We start from the raw sequence: 19741 nt of genomic DNA, 5'->3' as shown, positions 1-19741 counted from the left end.
AATTTTGGATCTTCATCCGTGTTTACCTGCTGAAACGTCTGTAAATGACGACTCAAAAATATCATTTAATAACAAAATGATTTCTTTAATACTACTTAAAATATTATTTAAAATTTATTATCGATTCCGTCCGACAAAGAATATTTGTTTATTTTTTAGTCCAAGGCTATTAATCGAGCGATATAATAACGTCACCAAATTTATTAATATTTGTCGGACAAAAAAATACGTGGCTGAAATGGTGGACAAAAATTTTGCGGCATATTTCTTGTCAGACAAAAAACGTGTTAAAAAGTCAATGTACAGTAGGGTAGTCGTGTTTAAAAAAAAAAAAAAAAAAAAAAACTAACTCGTGCCGCCAGCAAATTAAAGTTTACTTATACTTACTTAAAAATACTTATTCTATGTTTTATAGTACTTGGAATATATTTGGTTTATCAAACACAGATTTTGCTTCGTACTAAGCTAATGCTAGTTTGCAAAGTTTATTTATTTTGTTCAAACATAACCAGAATGTTGTTGTAAAAATAATCTTCAAACAATAAGTATCAAAAAATAATGTTCATGTTTTATTATTAAGACAGTTTGCTGGCTAGCAGTTAACATAATGAGTACAAACAGCGAGAACATACATGTAGTTGCATACTACGTCTTTTAGTACCAGAACATTTACGACCATCTACTTAGATGGTAATAATAGATTGCAACATCGGAAATCGATATGAAAATGAAGACAAGTGTACCAATAGCTACCAGTAAAGAAAAATTGAAAAATTTGATATAAACACCTATAGTACTATAGTTATTGACCAATAATTATTATTTGCTAATTTTAATTACAGTGCCACGAAGATATCAAATTTTAAAGCTAATGCCATAGCAACATCAAAAGTTATGATTAATAGTAAAAAAATACAAAAATTTATATGGAATTTTTTTCGACGGTAATATAAAAGAAGGACACTATACTAATTTATTAGGATAAAAAACTTGATGATTCCATATAAATGATGAAATAATCACAAAAAAGTTTTGGCCTTAAGGTGCTAAAGATGTGTACATTGTGTTTTGAAAAGAATTTTAAGCTTAAAAAATGACTTCATCTAAAATAAGAGTGATATAACATGAAAAAAATTTTTTTGTTTGAACTAAATTTAAAAAAATCAATTTTGTCTTTGTGATATTCCATACAAAATACGTTTTTAATAAAAGTAAAAGGTTAAGCAAGTTTGATATGGTAAAATTAAATGTATAAATTACTTTGTGTAGTATTAAAACCAAGAGATTTATTATGTTTTTGTCATTTACAAAAATTAAATAATGTTAGGGTTTCTTATTTCAGGTTTAATTTATAAATCTTTACGATCCAAACTTTTTAACCTCGCAAAATAATATTCTTACAAGGATAACGAGAACACATTTTTAACTATTTTTTTTATTTTCTACACATGTAATAAAACGTTTCTCTTATGTTGTTAAAACTTCTTGAACTTATTCTTTGTATCAAATTATTTAACAAATTATACCATAGCAATAAATGAGTGGCTCTGCAAAGTATTTCAATTGGTATAAAAATCTTAATTTCTTGAATTTTAAGACAGCACGATGTTTACAATAATTTTTACAATGAAAGTACGGCAGCACACTATGTATAGTTTTTTCAGAAAAGCCTGATATTTCAATTTTAATGCTTTTTTTATTCAAATTAAACATTATAAACGAATAAATTTTTCTAAATTAGTTGTTATTCCTAGCTTCAAAAAACCAATGTGGTCTAGTTTACAACGGTAATGTATGAAGTTACATTTTCTTTGGAATTGGACATGGTACATAAATACTACCTACTTAAAATTATAATTTTATTTAAAAAATTATGGTGTTGATTAATCTCGATTCTAGACAATAGTAGTTGTTACAGTTTTTACATTTTGTCCAACCTTTAAAATTTAGTTATTTAATTTTTGAATATACTATGTTGATTTTAAAGACTTTCTCTCTTCAACTCATAGTTTGCTTGGTGGAAATTGTTTGAATTAATAAATCACTTATTGTTATTAACTTTCCCTAGATTTGTAGAAAACGTATCTTTTAAAAAACACGTAAACTAAGGTAATTTATAATTGCCAAATAGAATGAATGCATTGAGTATCACTGGATACAATAAATCTATGACCTACATCGAACCTTACCTCTATCAAATGCTTTAGTGATCCTACGTTTCTCCAGTCCACAAATATCTGCCCCCTTAGTGTACATTGCTGAAATGAAAAAAATACTGTTTGCAATGTTTATCTTACATACAGTTATTTTGTAAATGTAATACTTATATTTTACATTAGTTCAATAAATTATAAAAAATGTATGATTGCTTATTAAATGCCAGCAAACATGTTTAGAGCTGACAAATACACCAATAGTATGGTGACAAGAAACAATTTTTAATGGTTAGTCTTTTTCAAAACTATTTCCCGTTAGACCTACTTCGCCACACTTATGTAGACAAGACACATATTACCAAAAAAAAGTGCCTGGCAAGTTACGTACTAAGTATATAATAAAGTTACTGAACATTCTTCGATTTATTGGATAATATGTTTTTCTGCAATTTGAGCATTATGTACTTAACGTTATCTAAATAATTAACTTAGAAATACATATTTACGTGTGATGTCTTATACGCAACCCCAATTACACATAAAAAGTTCCAATGTAAAATTCAAAATCTTCATTTGATAAAATTGTATTACATTTACGAAAGTAAGACTACACCATACATTTCTAAGTTATAACTCGTCTCTACATAAAATAACTATTTTCTAGATAACCTGAAAATATGATACAGCGAATTTGAATTCTTTATAGTAATCGTATGAACTAGTCAGTGAAAAATGTAACAACTATTTCTATAAAAAAATCCATGATAATTAAACTTCTTGTAAATAAATTTCATCACTTTGCAGGCTATAAACTTGTTTGCAAAAATTTATTTACTGATATAGTTTGATTGATGGAAAAAAGAAACACTATAATTGCAATATTAGACTTGCGCATGTGCTGGTAAGGTGTTCGGAAGTGCGGTGAGGTTGTCCGCTTATAAAAGCAACTCGTGCTTTACTAAACAGGCAAATAATAAAAGATAGTAAAGCATTAGTGAAAAGAAAGTTAAACCAAAGTGTGGAGTTAGAGGCGAGATATTCTGAAGGCTGTATAAAGAGCAGAAGAAGAAAGAAAAGGGAAGGCTACTAGGAGGTTAGAGTGATCAGGCGGGAGAGGCAACAGGCACGTACGGCGTAACATGTCGAGCCATGCGGGAAGCGGGACGAGTGAGAAGAAGTTAAACGATGGAAAGGTGTGCAATCAAGGTAGTAGGTTGCTGCGAGGCCGGATGACAGAGAATCAGCAGGATCCGGTCGAGGTTAAAAAAGATAAAGGTAAAGTTAAAGACAAGCAGCAAGATGCAAGGCAGACCACATTGGATAGCACGGTAAAGCGCGTGGTATTCGGCACAACAACAGAGAGAGACAAAGAAACAGAAAAAAGTAAAACAAAGGACAAGGAAAAAGAGATGAAAGATTGGATGGCAGAGCTGAAAGAAGAGATTAGGAAATGTAAGGCTGAAAGAGAGGAATACAGAAAATCGAGTGTGTGCAGTTGAGCTGGAAAAAGTAAAACAAGAGTGCATTAAACTGCAAAGGGAGATGATTGACCTCAAGGAGAGAGAAATCCACACAGTAAAACGCATTGAAGCAATGGAGAAAAGGATGGAAGACTGGCTGAGCGGGAACGAAGCAGAAGACACAGGAAGCGAGGCGAGGCTATCAGCAAGGAGCGGCAGCAGCAGAGGCAACGATAAAGCAGGTGGATCGTCATGGAGCATTGGCATGACGGCAAGCGCTGTAAGTTTATCAGAAAGAGAGATGCATAGAATGAGAAAATTAGTGCAGGAAAAAGAGAGGTTAGATAGAGCGAATAATGTAGTTATTAAGGGGGCTAAGCTTAGCCATGATGAGCGCGGGAATTTGAATGAGTGGGTAGAAAAATTATTTGAAGTTAAAATGGGCATGCGAATAAAAGTTGTTAACGCGAGATTAAGTGGGACGGTGATTCTGGTAAGGCTTAAAAATAGAGAGGATAAATTAATGGTTATGAAAAATAAATCCAAGCTAAAGGGAACGGATCTCTTTGTTGATAACGATTTAACTTTTGAAGAAAGAAAAAGACAGGAAGAGCTAGTGAGATAGGTAAAGGAGAAAAAGGAGCTTAGCATAGAGGTGACAGCGGGGCAGGGTAAAGTTAGATACAGGGGGCAATGGATAAGGTGGGAGGAGGACCTCAAACTAGCGATGGGAGGCGGCATTTTGTCTGCTAGCAGTTATAGATTTAAGAATGGAGAGAGGGACGATGGTAGTAGTAGTATGGACAAGGGTTTTACAGAAGAAGTGCACAGGTCTGATGAAGAAGGAGTATATAACAACCAACAGTTTTTCAGCTAAACCAGAGGCGGAGGCGGTATTTTTGTGTTGAAGAAAATTTTAAAAGGTGTGATAGTGTTAAAAATGTAATGTTTTGGAATGTTGCGGGGCTTTTAAATAAGGATAGAGATTTTTAGAATTATGTTGAAAAGTTCGATTTCGTGAGTTTGTCGGAAACCTGGCTAGAAGGAAAAGGATGGGAGAAAATAAAGGGAAAGCTATCGAAAAATATGATGTGGGGAGCAGTATTTGCAATGAGGGAAAATAAAAAAGGAAGGGCAAGGGGAGGTTTTATTATTGGTGTCAAAAAACAATGGTTTGGAGAGGGAAGTAAGCTGATTAAAATAGTCTGCGATGGTGTCATAAAGTCTGAAATTGTTAATGAAAATGTGAAGTTAAATTTTGTTTCAATATATAACTCAGAAAATTGGGGAAAGGCGATAAAGGAACAGGAAAATATATATTTTTTAGAAGAAGGAAAACTGATAATTGGAGGTGGCTTTAATATTAGGATAGAGAACCTGAGCTGTGGTATAAGTAAGGATTACACAAAGATAGGGGAACACAGGAATAGCCTGGATAGGACTATGAGTAAGGAAGGAAAAAGGTTAGTAGAATTAATAAATAATAAAGGGTGGTACATCCTTAATGGGATGGATATAGGTGATGAAAGGGGTGAGTTTACGTATGTCGGAGCACGTGGGAATTCGGTTATTGATTATGTATTAGTAAACCCAGAGGCAATAGAATTAGTAGAAAGTTTCAGGGTAGGGGAGAGAAGTGAATCAGACCATTTACCGTTGGAAATAAGGACGGATGATATATGCCTAATTACGGAAGGGAGGGCTATGAAAGAGAAGGAGGGAAAGAAAAAAGTAGTTTATTCTTGGTCAGAAGAGAGTATAGAAATGTATAAGGAAAATATAAGTGGGGAGGAAGGGTATGAAAGTAAAATAAACAATCTAGAAGAGGAATGGAAAAATGTCAAAAACTACGTGTTAGAATATATGATAAAGAAGGAAATAAAAATTAAGACATGAAGGATAGGGGACAGGCCGTGGTGGGACAAGGAATGTACGATTAAAAAAAGAGCAGTTAAGAGGGCGTTCGTAAGGTGGAAAAAAGGGCAAGAAGGAAAAGAAAGGTACCTAGTGATAAGAAAGGAATGGAGTGAGTTATGCAGATTAAAAGAACAAAATTACAAAGACTATGAAAGAGATACTTAAGTTAATATTAAAAATGAAGGGGAGGTATGGAAATTTTTGAACAGATACTATAAGAAAAGAGAGACCGAGGAGGGGAATGTAAGTTTAGAAAGTTGGAAGGAACATTTTAGAGATCTTCTGGGAGGGGTAGATGTTAAAACACAAGGGATAAGAGGGGCAATGGACAACGAGGAGGTTATGGGAGAGGCGCTTATGAATTGGGAGATCACCACAGCAATAAATCGATTGAAAAAGAAAAAGGCAGCGGGTATAGATGGAATTCCAGGGGAGGCCTGGTTATTTGCGGGGGATATGATTAGGAATCAACTGATAGGAACTATAAAAAAGGTGTGGAAAGGTGAAGGGTTTCCAGAAGACTGGAAGACAGTGGTAGTAATTCCGTTGTTTAAAAAAGGGGACAGAGATGATCCAAAAAATTATAGAGGGATATCGTTAACGCCCGCGGCTTATAAAGTATATACGGAGATAGTGAGGAAAATATTGGAAGCGGAGATAAATGATAAGAATATGTTACCTGAGGGACAGGCGGGATTCCGTAAATCCAGGTCCACGATTGATAATATTTATGTATTGGATTATATAGTACAGAGGGCGAAAGTTAAAAATGAAGAATTATATGCACTGTTAGTAGATTTCAAAGCGGCGTTTGATACAGTGGACAGAAAGATTTTATGGGAGGTTTTGGAAAAAAAGGGGGTAAGCAAATATCTGATTGAAAGATTGAAGGAGATTTATGTGGAAACAAAAGTGAGGATCAGAGGTAAAGAAGGACTATCAGAGGAATTTTGGATTAAGTTGGGATTGAGACAGGGCTGCCTGCTGAGTCCAGCGTTATTCTGTTTATATATTGCCGGATTAGAGGAGGATTTTAGGGCAAGGGGTGTAGGCGGGGTATTAATAGATAAGGCCAGAACATGGTCACTAGCATATGCGGATGACCTAGTGTTACTCGCATTAAACAGGGAGGCTATGCTAGATATGATGGGTGTGCTCAGAGGATTCGTGGTTAAGAGAAAGTTGTTTTTAAGTTGTACAAAAACAAACATGCTAATATTTAACAGTAGGCAAAAACTGGGCAAAAGTGTATGGAAGCGGGGAAATGAAAAAATAGAAGAGGTAGGGTCTTTTAAATATTTGGGTTTTATCTTCAATAGGAAGGGGAACTATAATGATCATATTAATGAATTGATAAGAAAAAGTACAATAGCGGCAAAAAAACGTAGAGTTTAGGGGAAAGGCTATGTAAAAATGACTTTAGAAGGAGGTGTTTTATGTATGATTATCTAGTCAAAAGTACAATGTGCTCCGGGGCAGAGATTTTTGGGTGGAAAGAGAGGAAAGAACTAAAAAAGGTGCAATTTGACTATTTTAGATGGATATTAAAGTTGGACTTCTGTACGCCGAGATATTTGATATCAAAAGAAACGGGTATTAAAAAGTTATGCATAGACTTCGGTGAAAGATCATTGAGTTATGAGAATAAAGTTGTTAGCCAGGGGGAAGACAGGCTCATGAAGTTGTGTTATAAAGAAATGTATGAGAAAGAAAAAAATGTAATGCGTAAAGAAGAAAGGAGAAAATTTCTCAATGATTTAGGTTTTAGCGAATGTGTAATAGAAAGATGGAGAAACCAAAGAGCGAATGTGATCAAAAAAATGACCGAAAGAGTAATTGATATAGAATTGCAAGTAAATGAAACGAAGATTAAAAACTCAAAATATAATGTACGGTATAAGAATATTATGTATGCAGAAAGCGCGGATTATTTGAAAATATATGTAAGGGGTGCTAATATAAGCCATGTTGCGAGGGCAAGATGCGGAAATATGGAAGTAGCGAATAAAAATTGGTTGAGGTTAGAAGAAAGATTATGCGTATTTTGTAAAAGAGGGATAGGTAATTTCGAACACATGTTTAAAGATTGTGAGGTATTTCAAAGTTTAGGAATAGGGGAGCAATGGTGCACGAATGATGAATGGGTCTGCTTGTTAAGTGGGAATGGATGTAAAGTAGCGGCGAAGATTTTGGAGAAAATTAATGATAAAATGGTAATATTGAAGAACAGAGATAAATACGAGAGTATATCTAGTCAACTGTAAAGCGCGTCAATTAGTTTTATATAATATAAGTGAAGCGCACAGTAGGCAGAAAGTATGATATATGTACGGAAAGATGTATGTTGATGTATGTTTTTGGAAAATCAGAGTTTGTATGAAATGAGAGTATGTGAAAGGATGGTACATTAAAGGATAAAACTATAACGTTGTCAATGTACACGGTAATAGCGATTTTTGATTATGTAAGGAATTTTGTGTTTGTTTGTAACTATCACAAGTCTGTAAGTCTGTTTCTGGGCTAAAAAGCTGAAACTATTTAATAAATTATTATATACATATATTTTAATTGCAATATTAGGCCTTGCTAAAAATATTATATATTTTCCGCCTAATAAAGGAATTTGACATTTTTACATCAATCAAAACACTTTGCAAAGGCACACATTCATCGCTATGGTATATTTTGTGAAATAATTTTAAACGCAGCATATGTACATAGATTAAATATAAAAATTTGTAACAATATAGGTTGAATGTTTTGTTGCATGTATATAATAGAGAATAGTAAAACTGATAAAACATTTATCCTCACCTTTTTTGTACAAATTTTATTTGGAGAGGTCAAAAGGTTTAGATAATATAAGATCTAACTTGCCTATCTTTTTACTTATGCCAAAGGTATTTCTTATGAATTAATTTCTTTAAATTACTCAATACTAAATAATACGTAATAGGGGGGGGGGGACAGAGTGCGAAATTTATGAAAGCCTGTGAAATACATATTACTATGTCATAAATTGAATTATAACTTAATTAAATTCCAGTCTAGCTCCCCATAGCCTTTTTATCTTATTTTTCAGCCTTCCACAGCCCCGTTACCTTACTTATGAGTCTTATATATTCAGAGAAGCACAATTTTACACAAAAAAAATTTATTGTATATTCGCATAATGTCACTTATTTAATGTATGTGTGAAGATACACAATAACAAACAACATAATCATCAAAATACAACATTAAAGCAAAAATTACAATTAGTGAAATTAGTGGACTAAGACATTCAATTTTAATGATAATTTTTAACACAAAAAATACTTTTTTATTGTTTCATAAATGCAGAAACTAATTTTTTTCAGTATGAGCATTTGCTGTGACCATAAATTAATTTCAAGTTTAAAGAATCCACAATTTTAATATATACTTGGGAAAACCGTTATTTCTTTACTACAATAAAAAACGAGATGTAAATTAATTAAAAGATGTAGAAAACTGTGGGAAATGTGAGGGCTTATCGGTACTGGTATAGGTGTTCTAGGAAGTTCCACTCGAAGACTGTTGGGTATTACGTTCGAACTTCTGAGTGGAGGGTGAGACTCGTAGATTTGTTCTACAAACAAATATATTTAATTTTTGTTTGTCAGGAAGTATCCGGCGGGCCAAAGGCCTTATTTGCTTTTACTTACGGTGTACTTTACTTTTAATCCGTTGACTCGGTGTTGTGAAATTAGGTTTCATCAAGTGGTATGTATGAAGTAGTGTTAATATGTCGTACATCCAGCTAACCTTTACCTATGTTTTTAATTTCTATCTTATGTAATGCAGTAGTAGCTTATTTTATTGGTCTCTTTATCTTACCTCTTTGTAAAGGTCTTAATCATGCGTTATCTGTTTATTTTAGCTCAGTATTCAGTTATTCATTAAGGCTTAAGTTTTGTTTCTATTGGTTGAAATTTTGTATCCTGAAATATTTAAATTGGGAAAAAAAATTTAATTAACAATCAAGCTATGTCTTATCTAATGATTAGATAAATTTGGTAAAGCCGGAAATAGTTGATTTATACAAATAATATAAATTATAAATTTTCAAGTTCGCATTAAGTGTTTTAACAATTTATAGTTTTTGATAACTTAAATGACTTTTATGGTTGTTGGTTAGCCGCTGCTTGCGCGCACGCAGTTGCAAGATCTTACAAGGTTGACGGCAACGATGATTCTAATCCTACACGAGAGTACTCGTGCTGATAATGATAATTAGGCCTTAGATTTTAACGTTGGAACCCAAGTCAACAGTCTTTTTTTTCTTGCTCCTATTTCATTCACTGTTTAGAGGAGTCTACAGTATCCTGGTTCGCTCAAGCTTTTTACACATTTTGGTCACCGAACTAAGTCTTAGTCTTACATTTACTTCAAATGCTCTTTAACTTTAAAAGTTACTTTTAAGCACTTGATGGAAGAGAAAAGAGTTAATATTGCTATGTCCAAGGAGTTTTTATACTTTTGCATTTAAGAATGACACGTCAGGTTGGTGATTTTTTTATCAACAAAAACTTGTCTTTTAATTTTTTCTTTTCATCTTTTTCTTCTAAAACATAAATAATATTATCTACTACATACATGACGTAAGGTGTAGCAAGAAAATATTGTATAAATCATGTAAAATATGAATATCCGAAAGTTTTTTAAGCAATATACAGTTTGTAGATTTTAAACTTTCAGCAGACTTATCATGGTCAGAGTTGGATACTTTAAGCAGTAAAACATTCGTACCATTGCAGGTATCCATGGAATTATAACGACCAATATCATCTTATATTTACATTGTACAATCTAAAAACAAACTAAAGAAGCTAAACAAAATTATAATAATTGTTATCACTTGTGACTTCAACTGCGGCTGATTCTTAAATAATGCCTAAAGATAAGAGGTATCCATCCTAGGTAGCTCAGCATTATGAGGATAGAAAACTGAAGAATACGACTTAAAATGTTTAAATTAGTGTATGATTAATAGTGCATAAAAAATAGTTTAATTAGTTAAAGAACCTACGTTTTTAAATGATTTTATTGTTTCATTCATAATCTTTATTAACAATGGAGCAAATTTTTTTGTTAATGCAACGCATGTTATTTTTTAACTTGAAAATTTTTAATTTTTTCTCAAAAATAGTTATTTTATAGTATCGTTAGTTATTGAAGTTTTATACCCATGCTTCACCACTGAAAGTATTTGCCTGAAATGGCCCTCTGAAGTAAATTGTTTAATGCAAATGGCAAGTCATGATTACTTGAGTCTTAGAATTACACAATGCCACAATGTATACAAACATAAATTATTCTACCTATTTAAAAATCTAGAAAATTCAAGTGATAACGGTAAGGGTTGTAATGAAATGCTGGTATCTCACCTAATGGATTCTTCATTTATCAATTTTGACGCTGCTGTTTCAATCTCAATGAATGTTGTGCGACAGTTTCTTGATGCCTCAAATTGTTAACACTTAAACCATTTAAAGTTCTTTTTTTCTTGCAATTATAGACATGGTTAAAACTTTTGTAATCCCCTAAGGCTGTTTTTATCAATTTTCTTAAGTTGTAATGTATTTATTGGCAAGGTAGTTTGACATCCGATGGCCCTAAAAAGGGCCGGCGAGCTAAACTATTTTTTGGCTGGTTTCCAGTAAACGTAGCTGCCTGGATACATCAGGGTGATCTTCCCTGGCCTGCTTTTTTAGCACCTAGCTGATTGAAAAGGAAAACTACAACGTCTTAAACGTTAGAGCTAGTTGTAGAGCTCTCTCACAATGTCTCCTGATATTATGCTGGAGACATTAGTGTCCAAGGTACCTTCTTTTTTGCAGAGTTCACTCGTTTTGATGATCTTAGTTGAAGAGATTCATTCGTGATATTTACCCGTTGGAGACTGTCCCGATTGCTCAAGTTTTTTTTCTCTCATTGCTGTTAGATTTGCCCAGCGCAGACCTCAGAGAGGATCGGTGATTCTTGGTTGAATGCTTAGAGTCAAGAGAGTAATGCAGGTTGTCAGTGGTCGGGTTCCCAGCCTTGCGACAAACCACTCCACTCGTGACGTCTGCCAGTGAATGACTGACGAGATTTAATAGAGGTTGGCTTCATACAGTCTTACAATGGATGAATCGTTACCGAATATGGTAGTAAAGATGTATCTGTTGGCAAGGTAGTTTAACGTTAGATGGCCCTGAAAAGAACCGAAGAAATTGATGGTTAATTAGAAAACGTTAATACTTATGATGAGCCCTGAAAAGAGCCAGTGGTGATACTTCTAGCCATTTCTTAATATTATTCTTGATAATGGAGAGTTGACTTCAAATAGCTTGACTCTTACCCTTAGAGTGTCTGAAGACAGAAGAATATCTTGTCTTTGGGTCATTTCCCTGATAACCAATCGCTTATCGTTAGTCGGGAAAGTGGGCATGGAGGATACCTCGTGTATGGGTATGCCGTTGGGACGAACCACTAAGGACTTTAGGAAGAGACTGTTGTGGCTGCCCGATCTCCTCGAGGATTGTTTTCCTTGGCTTGCTGGTGTACCACAATCTACTCTGGTGGCACCAGATCGATTCAATTAACGGCCTTTGAATTCCAAATTGCTCGAGCAGATTGTGCTTTATCTAGACGTCTCCTGATATTATGCCAGAGATGTTAGTGATCAGAACGTCTATTTATTGGTGGCGCTCGTTGATCCTGGTGATCCGGGATTGAGCTTGATATAAGTCACTTGTCCATTAGATAACAGTATCGTCAGTAGCTGGGATACCTTGGATGCTTCATGCACTTCTGGTGAACGACTGTGATATTTTGCAACTTGCTTGGGCATATTAACATATTAACCAGACTTTCTTAATTTTATTACAGGTAGCTTCGAATTTACTTCTACTTGACCTAGCGGATTCAACTCAACTAAAGTAGAAGGCCACCATATTTTTACAAATTTTTTAGCTTATTTATTGCTATTGCTTTCAATTTTATTTTAAGATAAAAACTATTCCAAAACCATTTAGAAAGATTCAAGAATCAGTATGCAAATTTTTGCAAAAGTGGTTGAGTATTTTTCGCGGTTAGCGATTACAACGGTTTTTGCGACTTTTCTTTATATATTAGTGAGATAAAACAATATTGTGTACGAAGGTAGTGCAATTATTGTTGCAATAAATGTACTTATGTTATTCGGTTTTGATTTTAATAGATATTATAGTATTTCATAAATAAACGATTACAAATAATATTTTACGGTATAGTACAATGGAAAAAATATGTAGGCTAGCTAGTATCAGACTTTACGCTTGAATTAACTCTTTCGATAATTTTAAAATAACTTACTACCGCCTGCGCTAATTAGATCTCTAACGCCATGCTTATATCTGTCATATTCGCTCACAAACTTATTTCTTGTCCATATATTATACTCGAAATATATTCCTATCCAAAAAGTTGAAAAAAAACAAAAACAAGCCTGTAGTACTGCTTTTTTCAATAGGATAGCATTATATGCTACTGAAGGTCCCTTTGGGACGTTTATCATGCATTGGTTTTTAAAAAAATACTATTTAAACATTAAACGTATATTCAAAATTGCATGAAAAAAAAAAAGAAAAAAAGATATACAGATTATTTAAGTGTACCCTTTATTATATGTTAAATTTTAAAAAATAACAATCCAACAGAAAAGCTTATAGAAAAATCGCGTAAAACTGCGAATCTTATGATCCGTAGAAATCTTCTAATTTTTTTTAAGATTGTTTTTAGATAAGTATTTATTTATTCCGGGTTACCGCAACAGCCTATTGGCTCAGTCGCTCGGGCCACCTACTCACCTTCTTTGCGTGGAGATGTATTGCCGCACCCATTTTACCAATCCTTGATATCGTACGTAAGTATTTATTTATTCCGGGTTACCGCAACAGCCTATTGGCTCAGTCACCGGGGCCACCTACTCACCTTCTTTGCGTGGAGATGTATTGCCGCACCCATTTTACCAATCTTTGATATCGTACGTAAGTTAGACCATGGGCACAGTAGGGTATCTCCGGTAAAACACCGTGCCAGTTAAGCTGGCACTACATAAACCAATGGTGCATCGGATTTACTTGTCACTGAGTAGCCTTTCCCTGGAAACGACTCCGTATTTTAGGACTTCCACTCCTTGCTGGTTAAGCCGGCGCTTTTTGCCAGAGCATCGGATCAAGGATAATTAGCGTTCCCGGAAGAGCCCTTTATTTTTAGGGGCCACTCCACGCTGGGAGGGCCGGCAATCCCCTGCCCATAGCCCTAACACTGTTTTGCATTTACCTAGAATTGAGGATCTGTAGGTCAAGGAAAAAACTCTAGAATTACTCTGAAGGAAAATTCCACGGACAAATCCGCCCCGAAACAGCTGGGGTTGCATAGGAATTTTTTCCAGTGATAACAGTTTTTGAAAATATCTGCACTTACCGGAAATCGAACCTACGACCCCTAAAATAATGTTGTATTAGTAACAAGCATGCTTATTACTGAGTCAACTCTGCTTCTCTTGAGTGATATATTTCAATATTTATTGCCATAAATTAACTATTGTAAAATAATATTACCACGACAAGTGTCTTAAACCAAGTGGATTTTTAGAAGAGTTGTACACGCAGAAGAAGAAAGGTATATTGTTCATGAGTTATATTATTTTTTACATGATACTTAAGATTTTCAATGAGCAAACTTAACTTTAGGTTTTCCTAAGAATCCTTATTTAAATAGCTGAATGTCGTAATTTTCTATTTAATAAGAATTTTTCTACTTTAAACAGATGTAATAACTTTTTTTTGCTAATGTGAACATTAACCATTAATTTATACCAAGAGAAATTTCAGATTAAGAGTTACATTCACCATTAATTCATACCAAGAAAAATTGCAGATTAAGAGTTTTGTTGTATAAAAATTTATTTTACTTCCAACGATATGCAATAATATTTAATAATATATTATGTCGAGCTAATAGGAATTTAACAGAAAATTTATTTACAGCCAAGAGAAACATCAGGAAGTATGCGCTTTCATATGCTGGATAATGTTAGGATAGCATTGCGTTTTCTACAATGTAAAAACATCAAACTTGTTAACATTCAGGCAGAAGATATTGTTGATGGCAATCCTAAGCTCACTCTAGGCCTTATTTGGACTGTTATACTTCATTTTCAGGTGAGTTTTTATTCAAAAAAATAAGTTTCATAAAATTTTTTTTTGTATCGTCAATGTTTTTTGCATAATACTACTTACCTATAGTAAATAAAAAACTGAAAAATTTTTTATAAAAATTGCGGATAACTATTCAATTATTGTTAAGTCCATTCAATTTATTCATCGAAGATACCGTGCCTAACGCTTTACTAACTCACACTTTTAGTTAGTCTCTTATGTAAAAGTTGTGTTTAAATAAGCCTGATAAGATGAATTCTGTATAAAATAATTAAAAACATAGTTCTACGGTAACTTTATTTGTAAACATAAACTTTTCAATCATTAGGCTGTCTTTTACAAAACATGATTCGAACGAATCACATTATTTTAAATGAGTAAAAGGTTTTTGTACAAACATGATTCTTTGAAGATGGTCATTGCTAGTATTTTTAAAAGAGAAAATTAAAAGAAATATTTACAACAAACCTTTTTATCATTTTTGTTAGAAAAAAAATGGAAGACAATTATTCCAAAATTAAATTTATTTTACGTAAGTTGAATAATACCTTATTAATAAGTCTTAAAATAACGCAATGATCTGCAGAATTTTTGGAATAAGTGCTGAAAGTCGATTGCACTAGATATTGGTAGTTTATTTTTTTCCAGTATGAATACGATAATTAATTTTTTTCGTCGTTTAATAAGTTTTTTGTATTAGGTGGCAATAATAATAAGAAAAAAAATGTACAGGTTAGAACTTCTAACGTATCAGGCGTGGCTTTTTACGCTTATGTAATGGAGGATTATTTTAATTACTCATGGATGCTATGTAGACTACTATCTTGGTGGTGATGAATTTGAAGACATGTTTGAAATACTAGACATAAAAAGCTTAAAAGTCTAATGAAGGGCTACTAATTTATAATTTAGAGGCATATTTTGATACAACCATAATAAGAACAAGTAGTATAGCACTAAGAATGAAAATCAGAAATGTTAATGTTTAGACACACACATCACTAGAGTTGCAGAGACTAAAAGACTAAAATTTTCTTAGAACACACAAGTTTAAAGAGTGGGCAGTAATTTTAAAATGGGAACAAACCACTTGTGTATTTATGAGTTTATTTTTATGATAACTAGTACAATATTTTAGTTCTTTTTAGTCAGTCAATTCCAAAATTAATTTGGTACGATTTAATGGTACTTTAAATGCTGAAAGTAAGGTTTAACTTTTTTTACAGTACTATTAATCGAAGTTTGGACGTCATTTAAGTCGCAATAGAAAAAATTATGTTGCTCTTGTTTTTTGACCTATTGGACCTATTATGATGAATACCAAGTTCCTACAAAGTCAGTCAAAATGCATTTACTCACTACAGAAAAAGCTATCATTAAGAGTCCGTGTGATTATGTTGATTTTTGTTCGTAGGGAGGCAGACTAAATATCCATTACCCTGGCAGGACCTATCTCCTTCTATCTTTTGGGTATAGGTTTTCCAGTGTTTACTAGAGCTGCTTTTTCCTTCTTCATTTTATCTAAGCAGCGTTACTATTTTTTTCCCTACGTGAAGAACACTCTAAAATCTTTCTCAGTGCGAGTTTAACGTCTTCTTTCTCTGTAATAAGATATAAGTATCGTAAGGTAAAGTCACCTATCATGGGGCACAGCCAGAGAAGCCTTTTATCATAAGTCACATTAATGATAATGTCATTAAAACATATAAAAATGTATCATTCGTAGATAAAAATATTCATTTGTTTTGTTTTCATAGACTACTTCAAAACTACATGAAAATTAGGTATGTTTGCAATTAACAAGTTAAAAAAATTTATCATATAATAGCTGTCACCCACCCAAGCAAAACTTGTGCAAAATTTATCGAACTTGAGCTTTTGTTGACTTTCAAAAAAATAATGTTATTCGCCAAAAAAATTAACTATTAGGACAAAAATTATAAAAAATGATTTACCGTAAGTACAATTATTTTATTGAAATGCAATCTGAATCATTTGTAACATTAAAAAAAAGGTGTATAATGATAGCTTCCACTTTTGTAGAAAGTTATCTGTTTATGGTGCACTAATACAAGTGTGCCATAATTAGGTACCTAATGTTAATTCGCGTTTCCTCTAATATAAGTCAGCAACTAAGTTAGCACGAAAGTTTGTTGACCACCTCATTTTGTTTGTATTTTGTTTAGTTGCGAAGTAATAGATTGCTTCAATTGTATGATAGAGGTGGTTTTTTGGATCAGGAAGTTAATAGTAGCATGAAAAAATTGTTATCGTTTGTTTTTGTATTTATAACAAATTTTACTATTTTTAAACACCTAAAAAGTTTAGCAAAGGCCTTGAAAAAAGTATTAAAAGTGGCCACAACAGGTTTTTTGCTTCTAGAAAAAAAAACTAAAAATCATACAAAAAAAAGTCAAGTACAAAAAGTTGCGTGATTCTAAGACAAAAAGAATAAGCCACGTTGAGCTCCAATTAGTTCAACCATTTTCTCAAAAATAGCAAAAACTGTCATTTTTTACTATTTTTGAAAATTACTCGCCTTCTAATGAATATTTAGAGCTCGAATTCAGACATAAGATAGGTATCATAGCCCTTAACATACACACCAAATTTCAGCAAGATTGGTTTTAAACTTTTTTCGAACTACTAAGAAAACTAAAAAAGGTCCTTACGTAAAATGGTCATGAAAAAGTTTTGGCGTAACGTAGCTTCATTTTTCAAAAACGCTCTTGTTTGTCAAGAGTTTATCGATAAGATCCCCAAATTCCGCTTCATTTAACCTTGAGCAAGTATGTTGAACATAAATGGTAAAAAAGCGGTCCTTCACGCTCGACGCACTTGCCTGGGTAGTGGGGTGACGACCAATAACCCGACTGAGCCGTTTAGGTGAGCCGATCTTGTAGATAAACTCTTGACGAACAAGAGCGTTTTTGAAAAATGAAGCAACGTTGCGCCAAAACCTTTTTATGGTCATATTTTATTAAAGGACTTTTTTTTAGTTTTCTTAGCAGTCCGCGAAAAGTTCACAACCGATCTTGCTGAAATTAAGTATGTATGTTGAGGGCTAAAATACCTACCTTATGTCTAAATTTGAGCTCTAAATATTTATTAGAACGCGAGTAATTGAATTATCAAAAATTCCAATTTTCGAGAAAAGGCTAAACTGATTGGAGCTCAACGCAGTTTATTCTTTTCGTCTTGGAATCGTGCAACTTTTTTGTGTTCGACTTTTTTTTGTACGATTTTTAGTTTTTTTCTTTAGGCACAAAAAACCTGTTTTGGCCACTTATACCATTTTTTTTGGGCCTTTGCTGAACTTTTTATGTATTTGAAAGCTGTAAAATTTGTTATAAATACCAAAAACTAGCAATAATAATTTTTTTATGCTACCATTAATTTTCTGAAATTTCAATGGATTTCAAGTTGATTCTATTATACTAAAAATACTAATTATTTGTTTACAAGTGGATGTTTGGCATACTTACGTTTGAATTAAGAGGTAAAAAAAGATCAACAGTTCGACTAATTGTAAGTAGTAAGCCTAACCTAAAACAACTAGTTTTTAAAGAATAAATTTTTAATAATTTGCAAAATAAGAGAAAATTCAACAAGTAAAGTTGGAAACATGTAGATTAGGAAACCAGCGATACAACCAAGCTGCGAGGGAAGTGTATCCAACAAAGCAAGAAAAGGAGTCAGATGATAAAAAAAACTGACAATTTTTAAAAAACAACCTAATATATAAAAAAGTGGTCATCAAAGGCAATGAAAAAATCACTAAGTTACTGCTGTGCCAAAAAAGAAAAAGGAAGTTATTTAAAGAAAACAATATAGCAATAAGGCTGTCAAGGAAGGAGTATGAGCTATCCAGGATAATAGGCTTTCTGTAAGACAAGCTGTGAAGGTATTCTCTTTCCTCAAGCAACTTTAGGGAGAAAAGTAAAAAATCATAGTGATCCTGCTGTGAAATCTGGACTAGAGACAGCTCTATCGACAACAGAGGAGAATGATATTTGTAAGTTTAGTTTATCCAGAGAGCTGAAGCAGGCTATTCTGTGACAAGCACAGAATTACTCGGTGCAGATGTAAACTTCGAACCAAGGAAAAAAAAATTCATTTTTCAATGGTGGATCTGAAAAGCACTGGCTACGTTATTTTAAAAAGAAAAATCCTACTACAAGTCTTGACTGCTCAAACTATGATGATTGCAAGGGCTCAAGTCTCTAAAGAAAACTTTAGGGGTTGGTTCACTATAGTCACCAAATTCTTTAGAGAAAAAAAGCTTAGACTACTTGCATCTCTTAAAAGTTTTCAACTATGACAACACAAATATTCAACTCTGCCTAAAACCAGATAAGGTTCTTGCTAAAAAAGGGATCTGAGATCATGTAGACTCACTCAGTCTATATGATGTCAGATGCTTCTGAAAAAGAGAGTATTACAGTGCTGTACATGTATAATGCCGACGGGGTACGCTCCCCCCCTTTGATTTCATACACATACAAAGGCGATATTTTCAAATGAGTAGTTGAAAGCTGTCTAGCTGGATGGGGGTCGGAGATATCAGAAACTAAGTGGATATGCACTACAACCTTTTTTGAGTACATGACCAATGTCTTTCATACTTGGCTAAAAAAAGAAAATATCGAGAGGCCAGTTGTTGTTTACATGAATGGTTATTCCTTACATATCACACTTTGTTAAAGTTTTGCAGAAAGAATCAAATTGAAATTGTGGCTCTGTATCAAAATGTGACCCACATTGATCAGCCATAAGATATTGTTTTTTTCCACACTTTCAAGTTATGTTGGAAATAAGCTGTTAAGTTGTGGAAAAGGAAAAATAAAGATTCTCATATCACGAAAGACAAGTCTGCTTTAATCCTCTAATCAGTTTTTAATAATTGTAGTGTCGAAAGTATCTTTTTCGTTAGTGGTTTTGCTATAGTTGGTTTGATGCCTTTCAATCTGAGTGCCATTTGTAACGAGGCAAAAATGGC

General features: G+C 33.1%; 1 protein-coding gene across 1 annotated transcript in view; it reads left to right on the top strand.

Moving 5' to 3' along the window:
* Positions 1 to 19741, top strand: part of shot (dystonin-like protein short stop) — a 1026404-nt gene that overhangs the window by 227466 nt on the left and 779197 nt on the right. The window contains exon 5 of the mRNA XM_089596194.1: positions 14572 to 14745. Within this exon, the coding sequence (XP_089452320.1) occupies positions 14572 to 14745 (174 nt within the window). The remainder of the gene's footprint in view (positions 1 to 14571; positions 14746 to 19741) is intronic.

Source organism: Copidosoma floridanum, unplaced genomic scaffold (assembly GCF_036245765.1).
Source record: "Copidosoma floridanum isolate Cflo_tuat_1 unplaced genomic scaffold, Cflo_Japanese_pri ptg000030l, whole genome shotgun sequence".
In the NCBI taxonomy this organism is placed as follows: domain Eukaryota; kingdom Metazoa; phylum Arthropoda; class Insecta; order Hymenoptera; family Encyrtidae; genus Copidosoma; species Copidosoma floridanum.
This window is presented reverse-complemented; position numbering and strand designations above follow the sequence as displayed.